Source organism: Aulonocara stuartgranti (genome assembly GCF_965226115.1).
Source record: "Aulonocara stuartgranti genome assembly, chromosome: 3".
NCBI classification, from domain to species: domain Eukaryota; kingdom Metazoa; phylum Chordata; class Actinopteri; order Cichliformes; family Cichlidae; genus Aulonocara; species Aulonocara stuartgranti.
Genome location: NC_138941.1, coordinates 33049623 through 33063764, shown reverse-complemented (window position 1 = coordinate 33063764; position 14142 = coordinate 33049623). Strand labels below are relative to the sequence as shown.

Here is a 14142-nt window from a genome sequence, read left to right as displayed (position 1 = left end):
TAACACAAATCAAAGGACATAACATAAATAGCAAATAAATTTCATGAGGTACACCACGTTCAGTGAGGAGTCCATAAATATTTTTTTTTCTGATTCAAATATTAAAATAAATAGATAAATATGTGTTTACACTGATTGAAAAGATGTGAATACAGCTTTCTCTCTCTTTGAAGGTAATCAAACAAGGACCATGCAAAGCCACATTCTATATATATATATATATATATATATATATATATATATATATATATATATATATATATATATATATAATATGAAACAATTGGGTTAAAAAATGGGCTAACGTTCTTTGCAATCATGAAAAAGACGTTAAAAATGCATTTTACAGTGGCTGTATAAGCAAAAAACACCGATTGAGAAACTTTAAAAACAGACATAAACTACACATGGTTGACTGTTTTTTTTTCTCCCACAAAAAAATAACTTAAAAAAAAAGAAGACACATGTTCACGTGCTCCCCCAAAACTGAGCATTCGGACACATCTTTTTTTTCTTCTTCTTCTTCTGTTTTTTTCTACAATCATGTCATGTCTTCTACACATCATGTAGGTGTACAATAATGTTTTTACAGTATTGTAATCACTACAGATCGACATTCTGAATTAAGAAATGTTCTCCGCATTTTTAAAAAAGGCTGCGTTTTACAGTGCATAGCTGTAACAAATAAAGAACTTTGATATTTACATAAAATAAAAATATTCCTTTTTTTTTATAGTATTTGTAAATACACAGCTACAATTCTCCGTTAAATGTAGACAATGATGTTACCTTGAGAATTTCACCAAACTCTTTGTTTGCGATGTAACACCGGATCCAAACACCAGATTGCAAAAGGGAAAAAAAAAAGGAAAGAATAAACAAACAAAGAAGAAAACAAAAAAAAAAAAGGTCAACAACAACAACAAGAAAAAAACAAATCTGGCCAAACAAGCTGCGTGTTTTCACTTCCTCACCCCAAAAGAATTGTGGGTCTTGTAGTGCTTGGAGCAACAACAACAACAACAACAACAAAAAAACAAAAAAAGAAAGAAAAACAAAAAAGAAAGAAAGAAAAAATAAAGTTCTTTTTCTTCTTTCAGCAGTAGAGTGCACCAAACCCGTGCAGATTCTGAGGGTTCACTGGCTTCCCAGAACGCAATGTCTCTTCCCAGCTCTTCAGCAGCTATGTTCATGTAAACTTTATTTTTGATATATTCATTTATATTGATATAGGTCTATAGACTTATTCTTATATACTCTTTGACAGAGTGTAAAACTTCTGGTAGTCTCGTCATCAAAGGAGCGAGAAACCACCGTGAGGTATCAGAAGTCCCTCTTTGTGACAGACAGCAGGTGCCACTGAACAGGTTACCTTCTCAGGCTGTGCTGGGCCTCCCTCAGCAAACTGTCAAAATCCATGGAGTCGTACTTGCTTTTTGTGGAGGCTGGATCGAAGTCGTCTGAATGGGAGTCTGGAAATGGAGCAACAAGGTTGTGCGTTTAGCGTGAGGCGGAGCTGCATTTCTTAGAAGTCGCACATAAAACAACAGGGTTCACCTTTGTGTTCTCAGAAGTGTTTGCGGTGAGGGCTCTGGGAATATTCTGCACTTACGGTCACGTGCGGCTCTAAAGTTAAACCGATAGTTTCTATGCTTCCTGCGTTTTAGCAACAGACCAATAGGAATCACGGCGCAAGGACAGAATGCTCTGCTTTTCTATATTTTTTACACAAAGACAGCAGATGTGTCCGTCCATCTCTCATAGCTCCTGTTTTTCTCGATCAACCTGATAATACATAAAGAGCATCTTATCTGTGCCAACAGACAGCTTCACAAATGGGGCCCCCCCAAAGGACTCGGCAGCACACACCTAGTGCTTTGAGAAATGGGAATGACCGTGGCAGCTGGGAGACGCCGGTTTGATCTAATGCAATGGCCAAGGGCTGGATTGTGTCACGCTGCACACCTTGAGGGATGAAAAATACCCCGCTGCTCTACTTAAAACTAATGGACAGTGTCTCTGAAAAGAAAAAAAAAAGACGAGAAGATGGGAAGAGGTTTGGATACCTCGCTATTAAAAGATTCTCCCTTCCTCTCAATCTCTTATCTCGTGCTATCAAAATGGGGGCTGACCAAAATAGCCCATTCCTGACAAAGAGGTTGTCGAATGAAGGCCTTTCCATTCCAGCAGGCTGATTAGTCAATCTCAGTATAATGTCTAACCTCAAGGCTTCAGGATTAGCAACTGTTTCTCTGTGTGCCATGCACTCTTTTAAAAGGCTAACGGCTTCAAGAGCGTGCTTTGAAGAAGTAGAGTAACCGCCTCATTTAATGGGAAAATTGCTCTTTTTCTCTTAAAATGACCCGCTGACCCTCTCGTAGCGTCGCATTTTACATTTCTGACCTCACATATTGCTTCCAGAGCAGTCAATACTCATCTTTCATGTTGTCTCCGAGTGGAGCAGATGATCTTTTGTGTTTGTGCAGTACTTAAAATAATGGGGCACATGCTACTTAAGTCCCAACACTGCTTCGCTTCTCAATTGTCACCACCTTTTATCAAAGTGCATTTCTTTCCTTTTTCCACATGTCAGAAGCGGGGCATCACACCAGAAGAAGAAGAAAAAAGCCTCGATTTCACAGATAAGCTTGCATTATTTATCAAATGCGTCACTGCGGTTCGGGTTTCTGATTGAGATTCACGTGTCGGGCCAGTATAGAAGCTAAGCATGTTTACTCTGAGGAATAACTTATGTTGAATGAGTTCTGCTGTACTGCAGCTACATCCTCCACACTCTCAGCAAAGGCAGCAGATAAGCGCAGACAGAAGTAGCTGGTAGGTAGGCAGAGAGCTGCTGAGGCGGCCCCTCCCCCCAATGTAAATTATTGGCCCCTAAGTGCCACATCAAGGATCTACCTCGTTTCAGCACCACAACAGCTGGCAGCAGATGGACTTTAAAGGGAGTGGAGGGGGTGGGGAGGTTGTGGGATTTCACCTTGCTCCCACTTTCTTCTTCTTTGTCTTTTTTTCTTGTCATTCTTCTACAACATCTCGCTCCTACTAATTTCATCTAGCCCTGACTTGTCTTATTAATGAGATTCCCACACATACGTGAAAACACACAAGATCTGCTTTTAAGCTCAACAAAGTAAAAGCAAGCATCTCGCGTCCACATGAGTAATGGAGTCTGCCTCGTTTTGCTTCAGATACCGAGGCTACTCGTCGGCATGAACTCTCTTTGCAATCTCGAGGCGGGAACGCCCGGCCGGACACATTCTGGGCTGTAGGAATTGCTATCAGCGCCGAGATGGGTACGTTTTGATCTGGAAGCGTCACTCAAGGCTTATTCGCCTTCCCTCCCCACGTCCCGCTGACAGTCTTGCGTGCATGCAAATGTACAGCACGACCGCAGGGGGCTGATGGAAAGAACAACAAAGCTGCACTCACCCAAGTCTGTGTAATGTGATTTGCAGAACTGCTTTTGTCCGCCGAAGCACAGCTCGAACTGGGGCTCGTTTGACCTGCGTAAGGTGTGTCCATTCTCAAGGGCGGCAAAGGCGTCACAAGTGTAGCGGTACATGATGAAGCCAAAATTGTCCCTGGTCAGGAATAGAAAATAAACACGTCAGAGTGTTGCTGTGGGGCAACAATGACTCAACAAGGGTGGGGGTGGGGGCCTTGTCGGTCATGACCATCGTTCTATTTATATGCAAAAGACAATCAATAAAGGTGCGTCTTTCAGGCTCCACGGGCCTAAATGCAGATGAATCGGGAGACGCTCTCAGATTGCAAAAGCTCTGTATTTGTCACCGGCCTCTGCTGTAAGTTCAGCAGTTACAGTAGACCCCCCCCCCCCACCCCCCACAGTGTGCTAAAACAACACTAAAGCCAAGATAGGACACAGATGCACACAAAGACAGAACATCCTGAGGCCTTACCCATCGTCCCTCAAATTCACTGCGCATTCCTCTATTTCACCGAAGAGTTCAAAGCGGCGCTTCAGCTCCGTCCGGGTGCAGTCGGACCTCAGTCGCCCCACGTACACCACTCGTCTCTCCTCCTGCTCGTTAAGAGGACAGACAGCGCAGAGGGAAAGAGATTAAAAGGGGGAGTCTTGTTTTTCCTTTCCCCCTTCTCCTTTCTTCACCGAGCACCTAATGAATTGGTCTTGATCACTCCTGTGGATACTGCCGGCGACTTTGGGGGGCCCCCCCTGTTTTTGTCCCTCTTTTCCATCTGTCTGTTGTGTTCCCTCTGTGATTGGTTCAGCCTGCTTCCTCTTATCTGATTGAGTTGCAGTTTGGAAGCGCCTTCAATCTGCCTTGGCACTACAATTCCTCTTTCTCTCTGCAACTCATCAAGCAGAGGCAGAGCGATTTTTATCAAATGATGCCATGTCTCAAGTTTGGGGCTGCTTCTTCCTTTTTGTGAAGTCTAAAAATAAAGCAGTGGGAGTGACTCAGCTATATATCACAGAAGCCTGCTTCTTTCTTTCTGTTTTTCTTTCCAGCTTTCGGGAGTCCAACTCACAATACACAGCAAACTTGGCGATGTTCCCTAAATGAGAGGCCTGTTAATATTGTAAGGTTATTCATATCCAAGAGAGAGGAAGCATAAAGAGCAGCAGCAGAGCGCCTCGGGGCAAAAAAAAAAAACCTGCTCCCTGAACCTCAGAGGACGTGAGGGTCATAGTGGAATAATTCAGGAACAAACTGCGCCAGGCTGGCTTTTGAGTATTTTAATTGCAGCTGCTAATCATATAATACAGTTGAGGCCCGAGGCTATCGTGTATGACTGGTATTATTTATTTATTCATTCATTTACTTGCCATTACTGGGCAAGTCCATTGAGGCCTGTTGGAATTCTGAAAGCTGTCTTCGGGGCAGTAGTGACACGTATGGAAATCGGATGCCTGGCGCTAAACTCAAAGTTCACCTTTGCTCATTTGAGCTGCAGCTGAGGAAAGCAAGTAAAGATTAACCACGTGCGGCTGTCCTGTGCTTGGTCCCCTCTTTAATGTTGCACACTGTTTGGAGGCTAAAAATGTAGAGCGTAGTTGCTGACGGCTGATAAACAAGGCGGCCTTGGCGTGCCCGTCCCTTTGACAGCTCGAGCTTTACCGCTGGGAATCTTTCGTCTCTCCATCGCCGAGATCGTTCGAATTACTGCGCCACCTAACGTGTGCTTTATCAACGGGTGGTAGCAGCGCCATCCCGCTGGAAACCCGAGTAATTTCACACTGAGACAAGGAGAGCGGAGATAAGGGTGGAGAAACGTGATGTTCACTGAATCTGCATGATTTTTCTTTAAAGTAGATACAGGAAAAAGAAGAGATTGGAGTGGAATTAGTGGCTATTTCCTTCTTTTTATTTAAAATTAAAGATCCTCTCCTTTTTTTTTTTTTTTTTGCTCTCTTAGTTTTCATCTATTTTAACATTTTTGCCCCTGTGGTGTGATTAATAAGAGTCGACAGTGTTTCCAGACGGGAGACGTTAAAAATACACAACCCAGAGATAAAGAGGAAGGGCCTGTCGCCTGAATCATTCAGGAACTCACTTTGTATGTATTCTTTCAGCACGCACACACACAGGGAGAGAGACACACTGTGGCACATGGCACCGGGCTGGAGGGCTGTGTCATCCCAAGTAATCTGTGCATGTCTGTGGGAGGTTTTTGTGCGTTGTGCCACAGCAGTGATTACATGTGGTCTTTTATCAGCTTTGTTGCAGGAAGACCCAAAGTCAAGCATCAAACCCCACCCCCACCCCTTTCCCCCTCAAAAAAAAAGCTACAGAGGGAATGTGATGGTAGTTGTGTCAGCTGACTCACAATAGCTTTCTGCCTTTGTCTCTCTCGCTGCTCGGCCCTCTCGAACTCCTGCTTCTCGTAGTCCCGGCGGTACTCCTCCCTCTTCAGCCTCTCGTGCTGGTACTCCTCGTAGCTGTCATACCTGTGGAGACGAGGACATATTGCGAGATCACTCCCTCATCCTCTAAATTCGCCCTTCCCGTTGATGCTTATGAAGAACAATCACCAATATTTGCCGCGAGGGCTGCAAAGAGAAGGAGACGGACACGTTAATAAGATGTCTTTTTTGCCACCGCCACGATTGCGAAGCCCGCGAGTGAGGCCCGCGGGAGTGCCGGCGAGCAGCGCAGTCGGGGAGCTGAGCAGCTGCAACTGTCAGCACAACTTCACATGTCATTACTTTCTGCTTAGTTAGGGCTTCATCAAGAAGGAAAGTGCAACTTTCTCCCCCAGCCTGGAACAGTACGAGACATGTCCGTTAAGTTTTCGACTGATGAGCGACTCTTGGGCTTGTCGGGTGTCATTAGGCGCGTGGGTGCCAAATCAGCTCGGAGCACTGGGATGGTGTCAGTCTGTCTCTCTGTCTCTGTTTCAGCACAGCGCGAGTACATCTCTGCATATGAAATGGTCCCCTCTGCAGTGGCTCATGCAAAACTACAGAGGCAGTAAGTTGAATAAGTGGCATTATACAGCTGGGAGCGTCAGCTCACGGGTGCGGCACGAACGCGCATCAGTGTGATTCTTTTGTCAGTCGTCTAATAAAACACGATCAATTAAACATATTTTCCCTGCATGTTTGTCACCCCCCCATCCCCCAACCCGTTGGGACAGGATGTGGAAAGGCATTCACAAAGAACTCAAAGGATTTCTGAGCGGTGACAGCAAAAAGTGGTGCTGTGCTTTCATGCACGCCATTAAGAAATCTTAAGAAGAAAAAACACACAGAAAAACCAAACATTTGTCGTGACCCGAAGCGTGTAACTAAAAGTTTTAAGCACATGACAAATTGAAGGTTAAATGATTCATTTAAAACAATCACCTTGGCCTGCGGCTCAGAGGAGATCGAGGCTGGGGGTGGGGGCTCTTGTGATTCCTGGAACGAAAAGCATTCAAATCTGTGCTGTGACGAGACCTGAAGGGAAAAATAAAGTTAAAAGTCACTTTTTTTGCAAAAACAAAGGAAACGCGTTCATACTGTTGCAAACGTGTGACATTTGGTTAATTTGCTTTTGGCTTTAAGAACTAAATTAACCTCTTAGATATGCACAGGGCCCATTAGTCTGCATTAAAGAGCATCGTCTCCTCTCCTTGTGCTGACCTAACACAACCCTCGGAAAATGTGCTTGATTTGCTGCAGGATTTTTATACGCATCTGCGCTAGCATACGTGCACGTGCTATCTATGTTGTATGAAGACGTGGTCAATACTTATGGCCTTAGTGGCCTCACTGTAGAGCTAGTTCCCCTACACTGCTCGAGCTTCTGATGCTTAAATATTTAAGTGCTGCTGAAGAAGGAAGACCTGAATAATGGAAGGAGAGAAGTTTGGGAAGCTCAGTGAAGCAAAGGAATGCCAGTTTGGAAAGATCAAGGATCTTATGCTGCGAAATCTTAAAACAGTGAGGAGGGATTTAGAGAATTATTTCCCTGAAATTCTGTTTATCTTCTCCTGCGTGGAGCTATAACAAGCTTACTGCTCTGTCACGTTCAAACTCCAATCCCTATGCAGCGTTTTCAGAAAGCTTGTCAGTGTCAGATTTTGATGCAACGCCTTGAGACTATTACTGTATAATTTGTGAGCGAGAGCGAAGAACAAGGGCCCGAATAGAATAAAGTGATTCTATTGGCTCCGCGGAGTAAACTGACCTTTCAGTAATCATGCAAACAAACTGAGTCACAGCGGTGGAGTCGTACACTGGGAGTCACTCAATGAGCCGCTCCTGACAAACTGAATTTATTCACATCCCTCTCGGTTACTCCAGTTTGCCTCTGTTCTTTCACCAAAAGAACCCAACCAGAATCCCCCTCGGCTCTGATCAAAGGGAAGCATGGGAAATGTAGTTCTCCCAGAAAGCTATGATGATAGGAGTCTTTTTTAGAGAGGGGTTTGGAGACTATATTCCCACAGACTGGTTCTCGCTTTCATCTCTGGGGATGTAAAAGACGAGGGTTTGCCACTCAGTAAAAACAACAGCTGCCGCTTAAAACAATAGCCCGAGCATCAAACAAAAAACGGGAGCATGCAAGGGAGTGAGTGAGAAGGGGTGGGTGGGTGAGGGTGTTAGAAAGACACTCAAATAAAACTCCCTGCCTAGAGATGAAAACTCACACTGTTCAAAAGTCCAGTGCCTCTGGCACCTTTCATGTTCTGTTTTTTTTCTCTTTTGTCCTTTGTCTGTTAGTTTAGGGGGGGACCATTCAACTAATCTTTTTCCCCCATTGTCAGCTCAGATCTAAGTGTCACCTGGCATAAAGGCATCATCTGAGTCGTGTAACAACTGCAATATGGTTAGAATCTATTCCATCACAGAATAGCAGGAGGTGAAGAAACATCCTAAAAAGGCCAGGTCACGGTCTATCAGAGGCAGTTTTTTAAATATTATGAGTCAAAATCACATGCAGAAAGGGAGAGTTGAAGGGCGTGACCATGTTGTTTTAAAAATGGGCATACAAGGTGGTGTAAACATTTCTGAGAAGTGGTTTCCTGCTTGCTATGAGTCCTGTTTAAACTGCATAACTTTGAGGTGGAGCAGCCAAGTGAAAGAACAAAAAAGGGAGAAGGGGGAGTCTGGGGAAGAGACCGATAACTTACCAGGAGGACGGGCGTCTGTCGGGTGAGCTGGAGAGAGAGCGCCTGCGGTATCGTGAAGAGGAGCTGCGGGACCCAGACTGGGAACGGGAACGAGAGCGGGACCCGCTGCCGGCCCAGCAGGAAGGTCTGCTGGGTGACAGGAGCAGGGAGGAAGGTGGAGAGACAGAGCCTCGTGAAGGGGAGCAGCTGGATGGTGGGGAAGAAGAGGGAGAGCAGGGGGCGCAGTCAAAGAGTAGATCCAGAGGGGTGCCCTCCCATGGAAAGAGGAATCGACTTTCACGGCTCTCGTCCAGCTCTAGTTCGTCGTGAAAGGCCAGAAACCCCGGGTGAAGGTAGCTGGAGGCAGGCAGCCTCTGGGGGTAGCAGTCATTCTCTCCCCCCTCGAGGGACTGAGGAGCTGTAGCATTGTTCGTTTTGCTGCTTGATTCTTTCTCCTGGCTACCCGGGCTGTAGAGGGCTTGCAAAGGGTAGCCAAAGTGCTTGTTAAGTTCTGCTCGGATTTCCTGGTCGCACAGGAGCTTTCGGCTGGTGGCGCAAAGATTGTGTTGGTCCCTGTCAATAGTGGCCTCTTGTGAGGGGATCTGAGCGGTTTGTGTGAGGGCGTGCTCCCCTAACCCCCGAACCTGGCCCGCCTCTCCATCCACAGACCCAAAATTCTGCTGTTTAGCCAAAAAACCAGGTGAAGCTGATGATGGAGGAAATGATGAAGATGACGGTGGCATGGCTGAATCCTTAAATTCCACATGCCTGCTCTCCACTTTGCCTTCAGCAGGCACTGGAGCATCAGTGGCACCTGAGGTGAATGTCATTTTCACAGCTGTGGTTGTGGTAACAGTGGCTGAGCCCCCATCCTTCTTATTACCAGCTGTTGCCTGGCAATAGTCATGGTCGCTGTAGTTACGGGGCGTTGCCCGCTTAGTGTTGCCGGTGCTGCGATACTCCTCAAGGCCGCCCCCCACTGCGTGTTGAGTGACGGAGTAAGGGAGGGTGGTGGTTGCTTTGCTCAGTTGGGCGTAAAGCTCAGTCTGTTCAGGACCCTTCCTGGTGGGGCCCCTGCCTGAGGCACCTGGGGCCGGGGCCAGAGCGCCGGGGCCCAACTCACTCAGCCTGGCTCTTTTGCATGCCAAGGCCGAGGAGGAACATGAAGACAACTTGGTTTTGAGAGATGCTTTGAAAGGATTCTCTTGACTGGCTTTGTGTGGGGGCGTGGTAGGTGGTGTCAAACCTGCGAGGGGAGGAAGAGACACAGGTTGGGTTGGGAACAGTAAAATGAAAATGGAATCATAACGCAAACCTCCCCACCTAGCCCCTCCCTCCTCTGCCTCCTCGCCCACACTCCTCTATAAACTCCCGGGTCAGTTTATGGACAGTGGACACAGATACATGGCTGATTAAAATATTCACTTTCCCTCGGCCTAATCCTATTTTATTGCAATCTTGACAGATTAATGTAATGCTTGGTGTAACTTGATATGGCTGCACTGTAATACGGATGACTTGCCATTCTCTACCTCGCTGACCTTGAAAAGATCCCTTTTCGTGGAAAAAGAAAAAAGAAAAAAATATAACCCCGGAAAGGACAAACGTAATGCATCTGATAGCAGGCAGGAAAAAAATTAAAGTGAATGTATCATATCCCTGCCCGCTTCATAGAAACGTCTGGTTTCATTCCGATGAATTGGTCGCCGTCCCGCGCCAAGACCCTTTTGCATGTGTGTGTGTGTAGTCTCAAAGAACAATTGTGTGTGTGACGCAGTGCATGTTTAAAGATTAGCCAGCACCATCCACATTTTCTGTAAGAAGAGAACTGGATGTCACCGCTCTTAATGTTGCCTTAGCAAGCCTGGTGGTGGATCACTGGAAGCACTGGGAATAGGTTAACATTCCTTTCAGATGGCATGTCCCTATTGGATGTGCCCCCCGCCTCCTCTTGCTTCCCTCTCCCTCACAGATTTACAACCAGACAGATGGCAGTTATATGGGAAGTCCTGAGATGAGCCCACTTTATAGCATTGTTAATGCACTCACACAAACAGCCGACACCATTACTCTCGTTCTCCCCTTTCCTCCTCTTCCTCGTCGATCGCCCCCTTTTCGCTTTAGTTCGAGTCTGCCGTTCCGCCCTGTTCTCTCTTCCCGTCTGCCACCTTCCACCAGATCAATCTCTCCTTCTCCGGCTCTGTCTCCCTGCATCTTTTCCTGTTTTTATCTTCCGCAGAACAAATGTGCCCACACACGCAGGCACACTCATCGCTAACAGACTCTCACTGGAGTCAAACTCAGGCACTTTGAAACACCTACGCTCTCCCCTCTTCTTTGCCATTCTTATAATGCAGATCATTCTTCCTTTGCTGGCGAATTGCACCAAATGACAGCTATTAGTATCAAATCCCGTGTTAGGATGTGCACCGGAAAGACAGCCTGGCAACGAGCGTGTGGGATCGCAAAACATAAATGTGCATGTTTCGGCTGTGTTTGGAAGGCCTGATTCACCAGCTTATCATCCTACTTATTATCTGGATGTGCCTATAAGTAGGACTGCAAGCGCCCACTCCCCTTCCTCCCTTCCTTTCCTTCTCCCTTCTCGCTCTCCTCTGTCTCGTTCTCTCGCTCACTTCCCCCCAATCCTCTTCCCCAGTCATGATAGCGAGACAGACATATATTTGCATTATGCCAATTAAATGAGCTTTGGAAATGAGAAAGGAGAGACGCAGAGAGGGAGAGTGGATGCTACACAATGCCTGAAGAACTTCTGTTTCACCAATCAAACGCCATCTGTCCAAAACAACGTACGCACGGGGTCATAAACTAGGAGCCATTAGCGATAGGCGGAAATAAATCAGAATTAGATAAAAATGTGCCTCTCAGTCAAACTTGCTAGTGATGGATGATCTGCAGGTGTGAGCACCAATCATGCGGGGCCCGGAGAGAAAGCAGTGGCGCAGCGATCGAGGCAGAAAGAGGCAAGGTTTTGGGATTTTTGGGTTTTTTTTTTATAGTTCTATTTTCTCGTCCAGCTGCAAATTGTGAAGGGACCTCGGCGCGAACAACAACTCCAGGCTTAAAGAGTTGATCCGGCAGTAAGCTAGGCAAATAACAACACACAGACCACCTCTGTGTCATGAGATACAGTAATTAAAGACAACACAGCAGTACAGGGTAAATCTATTAGCTTGATAGAGATTAGGTCTGAACAGTCAGATCCCGGGGGGGTGCTCACCGTACCTCTCCGAGAAGGGTCAAGAAAACATGCAGTCAAACAGTCCAAACCTCGCTATTAATAACTACTAATCATCATTCGAGTAGGTACAAAGTGTACAAGTCCTCACAGTTAAATTTATCTTTCTTTTAATGAGTGGTTACTACTACTACAACTCATCAAAAAGGCATAAAGTAATAAACTACTGGAAGCAAGTCAAGGAAAATTCCACCAGCGCATGGTCGACTTGCCCTGGGAGTAGAAGGTGGGACCGCCCACCTGGTAGACTGCCATTTGATTATCAGTAGCACCACCCTTTATCTCTATTGTAGTGGGATGATTCTCTAACTCTACGAAGGAACGTGTAAGTCCGAACCTAAAAGCTGACAACTCTGCTTACTGGGATCTATATCCATCTGGCTCGTACAGCGCTGAGACTCAAAAGCTAATCTCTAAGTGAGAAAGGCGCTCAGCAGCCCAGAGCTTTCTGGACTAATGACTTTCCTGCTAATATTCAATCCTACATTTTCCACAGAACGGGTTTAAGTCAGGTGAAAGGCTTTATTTGACCGTGCTTATAAAATGGATGTGTTGGAAAAGAACAGATGGCTTAGATTTGGCCACAGGTCAACAGACTCGCCCACGTGCAGTAAAAGCGGAAGAAATATTAACTGCGTTTGATTGCCACAGAGATTAAGGGGCATTGCTCTTTCCAATCTTTAGGTCTCAACAGACATCCCCCCTCTGACCCTGAAAGCTTATCTACATAAATGGGTTAAACAGCACTTCAGCCAAACTGAGAAGGACAGGGGGATACCTCTGGAGGTTTGCTTTTCCACCCCCACAGGAGCTAAGTAGAAGACAGGGGGTATTATGAGGACCATTTCCCTTGCTAGTAAATAAATAGACAAAAGGGCCAGGGCTGCTATTTTGTTTTATTGACCTTAGGTAATTAATTGTAAGAAAACGTGGTAATTACTAACATCATTGACATAAAGAGTGAAAGAAATGGATGACCTGCAATACTGCAGCTTTTCCCCTCACATTTTCATCCCTTTTGTCTTTTAAATACCAATTACATATAGTTTTTTTTTCTAATTTAGCTGAGCATAACTCAATAACACGAAAGGATGAAGTGACTGATAATGAAGAAATATCCCCAGTCTGGCAACATCTACGCAGCTGCCTGTGTCCACAGGGAATTTGAGTAAGGAAGGCGCTGATCATACAGGCAAAACTCAATTACACAGCAAAACCCAATGAAAACAGCAGCCATCTGAATTTTCCCTGCCACGTGTAGGCTAAAGCTCCTTTTACTCATACACTGCTTTCCATTTAATTTGACCATGTATGAACATGTTGGTTTCATGTATGAATGAGCCTCCTGGTCCCATTACTGCAAAGGTGATCTTTCAAGTTTGGACCTCATACACATTCACGCGTCGCTTTCACGACTGCAAAACGCCCCCCGTGAATTGCTCAGCTCAGTAAAACATGACTGTTAAGGAGAACCAGTTGAACAGCACAGGAATAAAATTAACGCGTGCGTAACAACAGCTCTCGCTCGCTGAGCCCGCGTGATTGGGGCAGGGGCAGCTTTCTCAGCAGCACCGTGCAGCGCGCGAAGACCCTGCTCTTTGCAAAGTTTTCAAACACCTGACTATACTTCACTCGTGTCCATGCGGACGTGCGCAACGATTCCTTTGCACTTCTTTGTCACTGTCGCGGTTATGTCTGAATGAGCTTTAATGCAGCCGTGACCTACGTCTAAATGACAGGATGCCATTACTTGAACAGATTGATGAAGCCAGCATAGTTGTGTATTCTGCGCCTGGAGAGGGCTTGAGTGAGCTGTCAGTCAGAGAGCATTAGGATCTGGTGGAAGGAAAGGTATATTAACTCTTCACTAACAAACCAGTGGGCGTGGTAGGGGAATGGGAGGAGTTTGCTAATAGAAGCCGAGGAGATTGGAAGACCTAATCAATACTTAGGCGCATAAAATTGATCTCCTTATGTCTTCACCTTGAACTCTGAACTGTGATGGAACTATCAAGGCTCCCGAAAGGAATGAACCCATTACTTCCTACCACAGCTATAAGTACTCGGCCGGTCATTTAAAAAAAAAATTTATACTGTCAGAAAAAGTCTGCTTACCTGGGGTTCCAGCAATCTCCACACTTAATGTGCGTTCAGTGGTTTTGTTCTCAAACGGTGATCCCTTGTAGTCACTGGAAGACAAAATAAAACGTAGAACGTCTTACTTCACAGGTGAAAGTAAGACTAAAGAAAGATGTAATGGAAATGAATCACAAAAATGCCTCAGG

At 45.7% G+C, this 14142-nt stretch overlaps 1 protein-coding gene across 4 annotated transcripts in view; it reads right to left on the bottom strand.

Annotated features, from left to right (window-relative positions):
* Window positions 1-290: 290 nt before the first annotated feature.
* ppargc1a (peroxisome proliferator-activated receptor gamma, coactivator 1 alpha) overlaps window positions 291-14142 on the bottom strand; it is a 310846-nt gene continuing 296994 nt past the window's right edge. For all 4 annotated transcript variants that reach the window (XM_082527603.1, XM_082527604.1, XM_082527605.1 and 1 more), the window contains exons 7-13: window positions 13973-14046; window positions 8620-9844; window positions 6848-6940; window positions 5830-5950; window positions 3939-4060; window positions 3448-3599; window positions 291-1472 (exon numbers count right to left, since the gene is read on the bottom strand). In XM_082527603.1, coding sequence (XP_082383729.1) covers window positions 1369-1472; window positions 3448-3599; window positions 3939-4060; window positions 5830-5950; window positions 6848-6940; window positions 8620-9844; window positions 13973-14046 — 1891 coding nt within the window. In that variant the 3' untranslated portion in view covers window positions 291-1368. The remainder of the gene's footprint in view (window positions 1473-3447; window positions 3600-3938; window positions 4061-5829; window positions 5951-6847; window positions 6941-8619; window positions 9845-13972; window positions 14047-14142) is intronic.